A 15,091-nucleotide genomic window follows, 5' to 3' on the forward strand; every position below is an offset into this window, starting at 1 on the left:
TTTATGTTAAATGGTTCTGTACATGAAATGTTGATTGCCATTCATATATTCTAAATATTTTTATTATCTGAAAATCTGACATGTAAGTTCAAACATGAAGTCCCAGATTCATCTCAAAGTATATTTTGTTTTTATAATATGCACTTACAGAAGAGTTGTACACCTATGGCCAGTATGTCTATTGGAGAACATAATGATGTTATCAGTCAAACTGTTAATAAAATGGGAATGTGCATATTAAACAGACCAAAAGCATTAAATTCTTTAAGTTTTTCTATGATGAGAAAGTTACATCCTCAATTATTGGTGAGTACGATTTATATTTTTAGATTTTACCAAGTTGCACATTGTACTTAATCTCAGTATGGAAATTTTGGCTATGTTTAATGTAGATAAAAAAAAGCTATGGTTTGTTTAGAAAAAGCTAAATTTGGGGTATATATAACTATGTTTAAACAGCTCTGTTTTTGTATAAGAAAAGTTATGTTTGTTGTATAAAAATCTATGCTAGATAGAGAAAAAGCTATGTTTTGTGAAAAACATAATAGTATATATTGAATTGTGCTGAAATTCTCTTGTAGAAATGGGAAAATGACCCTGCTATAAGTTTTGTTGTTTTGAAAGGAGCTGGTAAAGCATTTTGTGCTGGAGGTGACATAAAAGGTAATATCTTCATTATAAAAAATCCTATATTTTATCAATTAAAATGGTATGTGACAAATGAATATCTATGATATATAATATTTTAAGTATTATGCTTTACCCAATAGCTTTGGCACAATTTAATCTTATTTAGATCATTTATAAATTTAGGTGCAGTTCCATAATTCAACCATCAGCAGAACTATTTTTGTTGAAGACTTTATGATTTTTATGACTTAACGCTCAACGCTTAATTGGTAAAATACCTTGATGGCCATGTTGAAATGATTCACCCTTTAATTCTTGTCTAATTCTAGCTCTCACTCAAACCCCTGAAGGAATTAACTTTTTTAAGGAAGAATATCCATTAGATTATACAATAGGTGAGAGATCTGCTTGTCTGTCTTGTCAATAATGTCACACATATATATTCAATGCAAGGGCAAAACAATTACTCCTAGAATTTCTTGTACAAACAAGGTCTGCAAGGATCACAGATTCACAATGTCAGAAACTTCATACCTGAACAAATTTAGATTATGTGATTCTTTACTGCAACTTCAATCAAAATGTTTTTTGGCTGTTTGGCAGTAATAGAAAGAGTAAATTTTACAAATATAATTTTATTTCAGGAACATATAAAAAGCCATTTATTTCTCTGATAACTGGTATAACAATGGGAGGGGTGAGCAGAGTTAAATTTATATATTTGTCAAGTTTTACCAGTGATTCACCTGCTTTTAGACTGACCTTGAGCTAAATTAGTAAAACTTGTAACTTTTTCAATCTGATTTTTAGTTGTTATTTTGTCGGAAAGGTTGTTTGAAAAACTTACACAAATGCTCCGCCATAAGATACTTTTTAATTGGATAGACAAGTTCATTGTCTTGCCCGTGTGCTGGTAGAAGGTCTGTTTTCCTTTCCTTTTTAATATTTCATGATAAGATTTGTCATGATCAAAGGTATGTTTCCAGGGTTTTGGGTTGTCAGTTCATGGGAAATACAGAGTAGCCTCAGAAAAGACAATGTTTGCTATGCCAGAAACTAGTATAGGTAATAATTTGTTTGTATTTGTCAGTCAAAATTTAATTCCTTTAGCCTGCAGCACTCTAATCTTGTTTGACATCTAGAGCTCCAAGTTCTTCAAGCTTCTCAAGGTCATTCTGTATCATATAAGCCTAAAAATCCTGAATCCAAAATCTTCATTGAATTTGAACTCCACAACTGATGTCATTCTGCAACCTGGTTTGTCTGCATAGGTAGTAAAGTTCACATTTATTTATTCTGTTAGTTCACCAGTATTCAGGTCAACACATTAAGCTGGTAAGATGGGAAAGACTATTGCTAGAAGCCTTGAAGCATGACTTTTGAATTTTGGATAGAATGACATACCTGAAGAAGCTAATATAGCGAAATCCGGATCTTATATTTCAAGGAGCCCCCCATTTTTTGTTAATTTTTGTAAGATATATGTTGTAAATTGTTATATATTTTTTTTCCACTTTTTTGCCTTCTCAAATAAAAATTTACCGTTTTAGGTACTTTTTACCCTTTAAGTATTTTTTGTGCTTTTTAAGTACTTTCATAATATTTTTAATTTTTTTTTGAGCTACCATGGACCAGCGCTTTAGATCTCATTGGCAATATCCCAGGCAAAATTACTTTACCCAGTATTCGTATCTCTATAATCAACCCAACTTTCGTCATAATCAACCCAACTATCGTCATAATCAACCAAACTATCATCATAATCAACCAAACTATCGGCATAATCAACCAAACTATCGCCAAAACCAGCATCAGAGAGGAAACACTAATCCCAACCACCAGAACAACTACCGTCGTCCATACAACCCTGATAAACACCAAAGACAGGAGACCAATCCAGCATTGAAGATATTATTCCAAATCTTACAATGTCTTCACCATGCTTCCGTCATTTCAAAGCAAGTCAGTGGTTCTCCCAAACGTGGTTTTATCTCTAAAATTTCGGATCTCAATCGGTTTGTTAAACCAGCTTTAAAAAATTCTGCTATTTCCTCGGCTATCGAGACAATAAATAATGTTTGGGCTAAAAACGTGGTGATAGCACTTAAGAATCATTATGATTCACAGCTGGCTGAAAAAATTTCCTTGATCAAAGCACGCAATATTTCGGAATCAAATTTTAAACAATTCACTTTCGAAGCAATAAATTGGGCTAAGAAGTCATATCGCCGACTCCAAAAAGATACCCTTGATCAATTTGATAAAATCATAGACTCTTTTAAAGAGGTAGGTGTTGTGGAAGACATGGAAGCTGAATCTCAGCCAGTTTCTACACCAAACAGACACCAGTTACCATTAATCGCAGATGTAAGACCTACGCCGAAACGCAAAAGAACTCAATCACCTTCTGGCCTTAGTACCTCGCAAGAACCATTATCCATAAGCAAGAAACCTCACACTGATAGACGTTCTTTACCATTACCAACTTTTACTGCAACTCCATCCACACCAATGACGACGCCAAGATCGAACCCTGAAACACCGAAACCTCAACGTACCAATACTCGCCGCCACTTAAGTTTAACCACCTCACCCTCTTCTCCAGCCTGTAAACCACGACGTAATAATAATGAGAAGGAATGGTCTATTCCCACACTCACCAAACCAAAAGTTATCATTGGATCTTCCAACATCAGCAACATCCCGTTCCTACATCCAGATACCCAAGCCGAATCTTACCCTGGTGCCCGAATTCAGCATATCAATACATTACTCTCCAAGATCTCTCCAACAACCATTCCGAAAAAGGTGTTATTTCATGTTGGCCTAAATAATAAACAGGTATCAGGAGAATCCATACACAGAAGAATGCTGGAACTCCTCAAACTTGCCAAGTCGAAATTTTCGTCTGCTACCCTTTACGCCACACAGATTCCTTACTCAAAGGAGCTACAATTAGCTGAACCTCATTTAGTCAATAACCTCCAGAAGTTCAACAGTCTATTATATCATAAACCGTCTACCAATGCCCATACTATTCCTCGCTTCAATGGAGTGGTCAGTGTCATTTCGGATAACATCCACTGGATGTCCCCCACTGCAAGAAGGATTTATTTTTCATGGGTCTCCCATTTAAACTGAACGCGGGGGGAAATGCTCTAAAATTAGGAGAAACTGTGGTTAACCTCAGTTCGCGAAAACTTTCTCCCCTTGAAGAAAGAGTTTTAGATAGAGGTCTAACATTTATTCCGACATCTAAAACTCTTTCCCATGAACCAATTTTATCGTCGGTTGAACACGTCAATAGGACTTTTAAGTTAAATTTCTTTTTTCGGAATAGACTCGGCAGAGGCAAGCGAATTGAAAAGTCTGGTTGGACTCCACCAGACAGCGCGATTGACTCAGATATTTTGGCTACTTGCGATAAATTACATGAAGAAATATCTCATTTACCTCACCAAGTTTGAAAGGAAAGCTTTGAATAGCCTAAAAAACGATCAGAACATTATAATACGAAAGAGTGACAAAGGCAGTTGCTGTGTCATTTAGAATCGCGAAGACTACATTTTTGAATTAGAGAAACAATTGAACAATGCTAATCATTACCGTGTACTTGATCAACCTATTTTCTGCGCAAAAGATAAACAATATTTTAAAAACGTTAGTAAACAAACAATTTATTTCTGATTCCCAATATGACTATCTTTCAGCGAAGTCCGTCAACGTCACATTTATACTTTACCGAAGATTCACAAAAACCCGGAAACTGAATGGTTTCTAGCCAATAGGATTCCTAAAGGCAGGCCTATTATCTCAGATTGCGCGAGCGAATCCTACCGAGTTTATGAATACATTGACCATTTTTTACTTCCAGTAGCATGTAAGCATCCGTCATATCTTAAGGATACCACCGATTTTGTTGAAAAAATTAAAAGCTTGAATGTTCCTCCAAAGGCAAGATTTATCTCATTAGATGTTACGAGTATGTATACCAATATTGATAATAAAACTGGTTTAGACGCTGTCCGAAAGGCCTTTTTTCGAAATCCCTGCATAGATAGACCCGACAAAGAAATATTAGAACTTTTGGAATTATGTCTAACGCGAAATGACTTTGTCTTTAATGAAAAAATTTATCTCCAGACTTCAGGCACCGCGATGGGCAAAAGATTTGCGCCGAGTTATGCAAATATCTTTATGGCTGAGTGGGAACTGGAAATTTCTTCCATTTCCCCTTTTGAACCTTTCTTCTATGGAAGGTTTCTTGACGATATTTTTATTATTTGGACCGAGTCTTTAACAAATTTTTGGCAATATTTTGAAATTTTGAATAATCACCACCCTTCTGTAAAACTAACTGCGAATATTTCTGAACAAAGTATGGATTTTTTGGATACTACGGTATTCAAAGGACCAAGTTTCTCTCAAACAAACAAATTAGACATCAAAGTATTTTTAAACCAACGGATACTCACCAACTTTTATATAAAAACTCTTTTCACCCAAAACATACTTTTACAGGAATAATCAAATCACAAATTTTGCGTTTTTTTAGAATTTGCTCTCAAAAAGTAGATTTTGATGCAGCTTGTAGACTAGTTTTCAGTAAATTAAGAGAGAGGGGCTATTCCAAACGATTCTTGCGCAAAATTAAAAATGACACTGTTTTGGACCTTTTAAAAATTAATGAACCCCCTCCTCCAATAAATAACTTTGGCGCAATACCATGTAAAGGTTCTCGGTGTCGCACCTGTGAACATATCCATATGTCTCATTATTTTCAAAATAAAAACGGAAAAATATTTGAAATTAAAGAACGTCTCACGTGTACGGATAAAAATATCATTTACCTAATTTCGTGTAAAAAATGTGACAAACAATACGTCGGTGAAACCCAGAACGCGTTGCGAACTCGATTTAGCGGCCATCGCTTTGATATAATTCATAGCAAAAATAGACCAATTTTTCATCATTTTAATTTACCTGACCATTCCATTGAAGACCTTCTTATCATGCCTGTTGAATCAATTCCTGACTCTGATCTTATCAAACCAAAAAGCAAACGATTACAGAGAGAAAGCTACTGGATGGACCAACTCCAAACAGTGGCTCCAAATGGAATTAACATCTAGCATGATAATCAAATGATTCCATTTGTTGCCACCTTTAATCATACAGCTGCCAAAACCTCTTCCATCGTCAAACAGTATTACAGTGAATTACAGAACAGATTTCCGAATGTATATACCAAACGACTTGTAATTGCCTATAAGCGCAATAAAAACCTTAGTAATTTTCTGGTCCGTGGTAGACTCGATCCCATTGAATCCAATAATACTTGACCCCCCTCTCTATTTTCTAGCTCATTAAGTATAATATATTCTAATCCTTATGTATAGATGTTTATCTTTTCAGAACCTATTCATACTCTTTTCTTTTAGAACTGGTAACAAGAAAACTTTCATATTATAGACTTTTGTTTATTTCAGGTTGTTTTTTTAACTTAATACTAACTATGCTAACTTCACCTTATCTTATATTAAACATTTATATCTTTATTTGTGACCTTGGCCAGTGCTTTACATAGAAGTTTTTAGGAACTTCTTCACTCTTAACACAGAATCTGCGTAATCAAGCCTAAATAAAATGAACATTTTTTTCTAATTTCCTACAGGTTTAGTACCAGATGTAGGTGGTGGATATGTGTTGCCAAGGTTACAAGGAAAGTTAGGAATCTATTTAGGTTTAACTGGTTTTAGACTCAAAGGTAGAGATGTGCATTTAGCTGGTATTGCTACCCATTTTGTTGATTCAAACAAAGTGAGTTATCTTTAAATTCTAATTTCTTGCATGACATATATATTTTACAGAGTCAAATATTGAAATAATCTTCATTCAAAACATAGCTATGTCTAAAAGGGACGGGTGACCCATTTTTTTTACCAATCCTACCTTAGTCTCATAAAAGTGAATTGCTTAGCTAATCACTTATTGTACCGTCGAAATTTGACCCTTTAAATCCATGTGTGTCCAGAATTATACACGTTCGAAAGTCAAAAAGATAATTTGTCTTTTCTAGAGACACTGCCATATATTGAAAAATCATCTATAGAAGTAGGAAAAGAAATTCCTAGTTTGATATATTTTTGAAGGAATTTTGCAGTTTTCATAATTTCTAGTAGACTATTTACATATATTCAAGACTCAAATCAAAATCCTAAAATGGGGCAACTATCCCTTTAAAAGAAGTTTATAGTTTATTATTTTGTGAAGTGATCAACAATAATTGGTTGCTTGTTATTGTGAAATTGAATTTAATTGATCCTAATGAGGATAAAAATGAATTGATATTTTAGGTCAGTACATTAGAAGAAGAATTGGCAGCTTTAGATAATCCCGACCACAATAATATTCAGAATCTGTTAGATCAGTTCCATAAAGAGGTAAATGTATTATTCGTCTTTAGCTTTAGACCAGCAATAGCTAATAAAATTTTAATAAAAAAAAGAAAATTAAATTAAGATTAAAGTAGAAGTAATACCTTATAACTTATATTTAAATTACTGGACTCTATTCCTTTAAAATTATTCATATTGTGTTCGTTTAATATTGCTTACTTATTTATATTCATGCATTGAAATGTCAATCTATGAAAATTTGAAACAGCAGTCCAGTGACAAAGACAAATAAAATACAAAATATACAATTCTATGTTTTGTTTTGAAGAGTACCAAAGAGTCCCATGAGTTTATATTGGAACCTAAAATGGAAGATATTAATAGGTCATTTAGTGCTACAACTGTAGAACAGATATTTACAAATTTAGAGAAAGATGGTTCAGAATGGGCATTAAAACAACTGGAAACATTGAAGAAAATGGTAGAATATTTGCTTTATAATTTCTTTTATTTCTTAGCTAATTATGCTGTAGTAACTAGCAGGAAAAACAAATACCATACACATCTCATTCTGAATTTAATAAGTTGGACATTGTACACCAAAATAAACATAGACTTCAAATCTTTCTTCTACTCTTTATGGCATTATTTTCTAAAATTGTATTTCCAAATGGAAGAACGCTAAGATTATTGGTACTTTATTCTTGTTAATGTTCTCTTTCAGTCTCCTACTTCAATGAAAATAACTTTAAGACAATTAAAGGAAGGTGCTAATTTAAGTTTAAAAGAATGTTTTTATATGGAGAATAGACTGTGTCAGAGATGTATTGAAGATCATGATTTACGTGAAGGTGTTAGAGCAGGTATGTCTTCAACTTCAATTGACTTGTCCTAAATCATTACAAATTTTGAACCAAAAATCACTATGATTAAGTTTTAAAAAGGTCACAAAATGGAGAGTAATTTTTGGTTTATAAATTTTACTGAAGCAATAGTGAGGCTTACCAATTTTTATGATAATTAAAAATAAATGAAATAAATAAAGTTTCTTTGGTAAAAATTACTTTTGGTGACAAGAATAGAATTTGTTCTTTATATATCGCTCTATGAATGCTGTCAATACAATCAAAGATGCTGTCAAATGCAACAAATGTAATGAAAATGAATTTGTATATTTTTAGTGCTAATAGATAAAGATCAAAACCCCCAATGGAAACCTGCTAGATTAGAAGATGTTACAGATGAAAGAGTTGATTATTATTTCTCTAAATTACCAGATGATAGAGAACTTGTTATGCAAGATTAATAAATATATTTATCAATCCCTATTTTAGACTTTTTGACTTTAGAATATTAGTAGCAGTAGTTTTAATTGACAAAAAACTCATAATATTGCTGCTATTTGTAATAATACTTTGATAATCTGTATAAAAATTCTGGATGATATGGACATTTGATCAAGAATGATCAAGCCTTGTAATTGGTGTTGGTCATAAAAAGAAATAAAATTGTGATAGGGTAGGAAATCGTGTGACCAAGTTTTACTTCACAGTTATGGAAGATTTAATATTTGACACACTGGCTGAATCTCGTGTATTTTTGTATATTATAATGTATCAAAATACACATTTTTAACAATGTTTATTTGTTGATTATTTTGTTTTTGGTACTTGTTCATTGTGGCAATTTCTGAGAGTGTTGCAAATTCTTGATATCATGTTATAAATTACTTCACATTTTAACATACTAGCCTTAACAATAATGAATTCTGTGTTAACCCTCTGCCAGGACAGTGCCTTCTATGGAATAGTAACTTGATACCTTCCATCCATCCTAATGTAACCCTAAATTAAAACATTTAGAATACCAGCAACTCGTCTACAATATTTGCCCGAGTCAAATCGTAAATTAAGACAAAAGCGGATGATGTTGCATATCAAGTGATAAAATCGGGTCGAAACGTCTTCTTGCAAGATACGTTGGACGACTTGACAAAAAGAAACTGTAAACTTCCGGTCGAATTGACATCCTTGGGGGTGATGTTTCTACAAGATGGCGTCATTTGCAAGTGTCGTCGAGTTCTTTGTGTAAATCAACTTAAAACATAAAAAAGTAAGTATGCCCCTTGGATTCATTTGTAATTTTTGTACATAATCTATACCAAGGCACATATTTCTGATTTTTGGTGGCGTCAAATAAATGCGGCATACAATTGATGATAATTATCATTCATTATACCGGTCAGTTTTCATTTTGTTTTCTTTTGTCAGAAATCAGTTCTGTATTGTATTCTGGATTGTCTTATTTGAATCTGAGATATAATCTGATCTCATAGGACTGGACAAATGAAAAACTCTATTAGCTGTTGAATATTATCAGTGGAAATCTAAAGATTCATAAGGTACTGTTCTTAGTGCTGGCCACTTAGGCACATTATGAGAATTATGTTGTGGTCTGTTTAGTATACCTGGTGTCATCCATTTGATTCATATCGTATTGTTATTTATTGACTCACTGAATTTCTATTAAAGCACTAGTTTTAACAGGTTAAATCAAGACACACAAGATATTTTAATGTAATTTTTATTTTTGTATCTTTCAGATAGCGAAAATGGCCCTACCAAGCTTTAGAGGCATGGCACAGTCTCCCCAAATGGCCATAGGGAGTAGAGCTAGAGTGCCACCACCACAAGATACTAAGGTAGGCTTGGTCAGGTACTTAATGTAATAGAAATGTAATTAGTCTCATTGTCAATAAACATGAAAGGATCGTAATATCTAAAGAAATGTGCTTTAGATGTTCATTCTCTCCTTTTGATTTCAGGGAGCTAATCCATTTGTGCAGTCAACTCATGGCCATCCTAACTTTCATCCAGTTAAAATTGGTTCTAGAAGAGATGTAAGTATAAGAAATATCAAACTCGTATCTAAATTCTAAAATGCAATGCTCATGAGGCCAAAAAATCTAAAAAAAATCAAGAAGCTCATGTATTTATCTAGTAAGCTTATATAAACTCCTGTCTTCATTAGCCCAATAGTGCAGACAAGTCTGACATTTCATTTTCATTTCTAGTATAGAAACCATTATGTTTTTCATATTTCAGAGAGATTCTGGCATCCCTAAACCACCCAAACCACCCGATAAGCCCCTTATGCCTTATATGAGATACAGTCGTAAAGTATGGGAAGGAGTGAAAGCAGCTAACCCAGAGTTGAAATTATGGGAAATTGGTAAAATTATTGGTGGTATGTGGCGAGATTTAGTAGATGTGGATAAACAAGAATTTATTGAAGAGTATGAATCTGAAAAGGTTTGCTTTCTTTATGTACCAGGTATTTATGTATAGCCTAGATATTCCCAAACCATATTCTCATTGAGCATGAAAACTGACAGTAATAGTGATACTAAAGTATTAGAAATTCTACTATATAAATGAAGTATAGGAATTTTAGAAATTGTTCTCCAAAGGAATGCCTATCACTCACTCAATAGAAATAGATGCATCATCTGAGAGTTATGTTTTTTTTTAGCTGGAAGGATTGTCATAGTTTACAGTGTTAGAAAAGTTGTTTAATGTTTAAATGAATGATCCCAAAAGCTTTAAATAAGGTGATCATTTTTTAATGATAATTTTTGTTATTATTTGTAGTCACAATATAATGAAGCTATGAAGGCATACCATAATTCACCTGCTTATCAAGCTTGGGTTTCTGCCAAAAGTAGAGGTTAGTATGTTTACTTTCAAATTGTGCAGATTTCCATATTTAACATGTAATCGTTTGTCAAGGTAAGGTTCTAGTCTATACTCTCTCTCGCTTTTAAAGTACATAGTGAGGTTAGCAACAACTTGTCGTACCAGGTGTGAATTAGTATTTTATCCACAGAGCACACTTATATTTCTAATAACATTTATATTATATATCCTATATTATAATTCTAGCTGCTGCCGAAGCTGCTATTGAAGAAGAAGAAAGATCTTCTGGTAGATCAGACGACAGAAAACAGAAGGTATTTCAATTTTTCTTGTCTCAGACATTGAAAGTGATTCTATTTTAGAAAATTATGGGTATGTTGTCCAAGAGTTTTTTTCACTTAACTTCTTTTCAGTTGACTACTTTTTAAATTGTTCTGTATATTTGGTTGTTTTTCAGAGTTCTAAATTAGAAATGCCTAGAATTAGTATACAACCTGCAGAGGATGAAGATGGTAGGTATATGTAATACACATAATTATAAGCTTTCTTAAAGGGCTATTCATCAAGGATATTTATTATACCAGGTGATAGAGCTGGGTTTCAGCTTTCTATATCACTATTCAGCATCGAAGTCCTGGTCTACTGCAATTTCAACAAAAATTTCTTAGCCATGATTGACTATTTCACTGTGGCTTTGAACTATGTTGTCATGAAAGTGGACTCTATTGGTAGATAAAACAATGAATTAAAGGACATGGTAGCTCTTTGAGCTCTTACTATCAGAAGTTGATCTGAATATTCCACAATCTATGTTATGATGTTGTTTCTCTTGTAATGCATTTGAAAAGTAATGTCATAATAAAACCAGTATTTTAAAAGAGCGCCGTATTGAAATGATATATTGATATTTCATTGTAGAAGCTGATGATGGGTTCTCAGTTAAACATATAGCTCATGCTCGTTATACCAGAAATCATCGATTAATTAATGATATATTTAGTGAGAGTGTAGTACCAGATGTAAGAACTGTGGTTACTACTGGTAGAATGAGTGTATTGAAACGTCAAGTACAATCTTTAACCATGCATCAGGTAGATAGCATAGCACATTTACTAATACATTTGTTAACTATGCAAATGTCCAGTAAAAACTCTGAAATCACCTTAAAGCACTGGTCTCCAAGAAAAGAAGGGATCATGTTGGTTTTTTTGGCAATCATCTTTGCTGAGCATGCATAGGTGCTCTCATTGACTGAACTATAGCCTTGATGGAAACTAAACTACAAAAGTAACATACAAAGAATAATACTTAACTCTTTGTAGCAATACAGTTTCCCAGGATCTGAGAAAATATAAAGAACACTATTATGGATTTACTACTCCTTTCTTGTTTATTTCTAAATGTCATTTCAAGATAATATAAATCCTGTCCAAATTTCTTGCTCTCACTGATCTGTTCATTAAGCTTTTTCTTTTTTTATTAGAAAAAATTAGAAAATGAATTACAAACTATAGAAGAAAAACATGATTCTAAAAAACGTAAATTCATGGAATCTAGTCAACAATTTCATGAAGATCTGAAAAAGGTTGGTATAATGTTTTTATCTCTTTTCTCATTTAAATTATTGATTGAATATTCCAAATTGATTAAACTTCCATACAGCTACTTTAAACTCATATCAGATCGTTTTTTAGACCATTGATATATGAAGGTGTGAAATTCAAGAATTAAAAAAATATAAACATATAGTGTGGTGTGGTGTGGTCTGCTTTATGATATAATATAATTATTTTTTAAGCTATGTGAAAGTAAACCACAGATAACAGAAGAAATGATCAATGGAATGATTACTAAAGCTAAAGATGATATTAAAACTAGACAGAATCAAACACAACAACAAGATGAAGATAAAAGTAAAGCTGATATAAAGAAAAAGAAAGAGGATGAAGAGAAAAGTTCTGAAGAAATGGAAACTGATCAAAAACCTAGTGATGTATGTAATAGATAAATTAAGTTTGATTTTTCCCATGAAATTTTAGGTCAAATTTTAATTGAGAGTGTTATTGGATTTTTGAAAACATATTTTCTCATTTTATGATTTCATAGGAACGCAAATTTTATCATAAAAGATATTTTGTGTGTGAATTAGAGCCCTAGGTGTTTCCAGTCAGATATAGCAGTCCGGGAGTTTAAAGTGTAATAAAAGCTTTGAAAGAAAGTGTATTGTTGTTAATAGTTAATAAATGATATAGAGATCTTTTTAGTTTTGAATTTCTCTTGATTTCTATAACTGAATAATGTAACCAACTGTTTTCAGGAAAAAGATGACCCAGTCCAAACCAAGGAGGACTCTTCACCAAAGGTCAGTAGAACTTTTTCATATTAAGAAATAAAAAAAATTCATAAATAACTAATGCATGTAAGAATTTTTTTTTTTAATGCTTTACTGAAAAAAGGAATTTTGAGTCAAGTCAAAGAAAGGCTTGATTCTGTTTTCAGTTATGTACCATATAAATGGCTTGTTCTATTCACACCCTGTCATGAAATTGGTAAAACAACTTGAATTAATACATCCTGTTTTGAATTTTAGGAATCAACTGTAGAGAATTCTAAAGAGAAAAAAGATGAACCAGAGTCAAAGGAAGATGAGAAAATGGAAGTAGATTCTACACAAACTGAAGAAAATACTGAAGAAGAAGGTATGTCATGTATCATTTACATTGTGTTGGTTTAATATCATTCCAGGTGGTATACTCAAAAATTAGATTCAGATGTTTGTGCTATTACCGTTTGAAATGATGCAATTAGAAGCTATAGTAAACAATGATACACAAAAAAGTTAAGAAAACTTCTTTACAGTTTTTTAAACCTGGTATGGAAATTCCATCATGTGTTCCGAAAGTGTAAGAATTTCATGTATCACATACACAACTTTTCATTGTTTCTCTCAGAGTGCAGCTGATTTGGGGCTAAGAGCGTAAGGGGTTGAATGTAATTTTTACACAATGTTTTGGGTTGTTTTTTTTCAGAATCAAAGGGAAGTGAAGAAAAGAAGGAAGAAAGCAGTAGCTGAATTCATGCATTCATTGTATATAGTTATTTTATCATCTTTTTATACTTGTATTTTTATTCATTCTATCATTATATAAGTTGTGTTATCATTCTGTGTAGGTGAATTGTTTATGATATACATGTACATGGTTTGTAATGAAATGTTGTATTACTTGTATGCTCATTGAAACATTGTGGTTCAGTGGCATTATTCTCAAACTAATAATAATAATAAAACTTAACTTAAAATTGATGTAAGTCAGTGACAAATCAGAATGGAGCGCTAAAGTTAAGTTTTCAAGAATAAAGCCCTTGGACAAGAAGAAAACTTTCTACTTTGTCGATACCATCCAGCATGTAACTGAGACTTGCAACTGTATTTGTCTAGAGGGATAGTACTTCTAAAATCATTTCTATACTAATTTTTACCACAGCCACGAGAGTGTGTAAATTGAACCAATAGACTATATAAACACTGAACTCTTGTTCTTATTGATCATATACTTTGTTATTCTAAGAAATAATTAAATTTGAAATTGATAAATTGATTACCAATGAAACATGTAGTCTTATCAATTTACCCTATCTCATCTTTAATTGTCTAGAAATCAATCATTTCTTTGATAATAAAACTTAATGATCACAAAACTAATTGACTCTTATTTTTACTCTCTGTCCAAAGTGAAAGAATTTCGTGGCCCCTGCTCGTTCCTCTTGCCTTATGTTTCAAGGAGCTACTGATGACATGCATAGTAAATATATATGAGAGATTAAATCGTCTAAGTTTTCCCAGCTGATTGAGTTTCAAACATTTTTAATCCTGCCTCGACAGTTGAGTTCGCCGATTTGTACCCCCGGTCTCGCGAGGCTTCCGCCGCCACTAATAGGGATTCTAGGTTGGATAATAAGAATAAGGTTTTATTATGACGTCACAATAACATGAGCGTCATTTCTAAGTATTTCATTGTTTGTTGCTCTGACACTTCTTTCGTTGGTCTGTCGGATAACAATAAACTCAGTAGACCGAGGGCATCTTTAACAGTTCCTTCGACAGATTGTGTAGGATTGTACAAGTCGTTATATGAACCCTACCGAGTTAGTAGCTGATTGGTCAATGGTATTTCACAGATTGGTTGTTTGGTATAATTTAAGTGATTCCTGGTTTAGGGAACCTCACCTCGACATTCAGTTCAAAATAATTCGAAGTTGTTTTTAGAAAAGTGATTTTGGTAGGCGTAACGTATTCCGAATCCTATGCATCAGTTATTTCAACACAAATTACTCAAACATATCTCTTTAGTTTCATGTGTTTTATCA

At 32.6% G+C, this 15,091-nt stretch overlaps 2 protein-coding genes across 2 annotated transcripts; both read left to right on the plus strand.

Moving 5' to 3' along the window:
- Nucleotides 1-174: 174 nt before the first annotated feature.
- On the plus strand, nt 175-8,334 carry LOTGIDRAFT_177835 (hypothetical protein; the record flags this gene model as incomplete). The annotated part of the gene is made up of 10 exons (XM_009048108.1): nt 175-306; nt 582-663; nt 960-1,025; nt 1,275-1,327; nt 1,617-1,695; nt 6,305-6,450; nt 6,987-7,073; nt 7,357-7,509; nt 7,753-7,891; nt 8,210-8,334. The coding sequence occupies 10 exons, from the start codon at nt 175-177 to the stop codon at nt 8,332-8,334; spliced, it is 1,062 nt and encodes a 353-aa protein (XP_009046356.1).
- A 1,846-nt stretch (nt 8,335-10,180) lies between these two features.
- LOTGIDRAFT_111061 (hypothetical protein) lies at nt 10,181-13,457 on the plus strand (the record flags this gene model as incomplete). The annotated part of the gene is made up of 8 exons (XM_009048109.1): nt 10,181-10,339; nt 10,679-10,754; nt 10,970-11,011; nt 11,194-11,235; nt 11,642-11,814; nt 12,207-12,308; nt 12,522-12,716; nt 13,365-13,457. The coding sequence occupies 8 exons, from the start codon at nt 10,181-10,183 to the stop codon at nt 13,455-13,457; spliced, it is 882 nt and encodes a 293-aa protein (XP_009046357.1).
- Nucleotides 13,458-15,091: the final 1,634 nt, after the last annotated feature.

This window comes from Lottia gigantea, assembly GCF_000327385.1.
Source record: "Lottia gigantea unplaced genomic scaffold LOTGIsca_12, whole genome shotgun sequence".
In the NCBI taxonomy this organism is placed as follows: domain Eukaryota; kingdom Metazoa; phylum Mollusca; class Gastropoda; family Lottiidae; genus Lottia; species Lottia gigantea.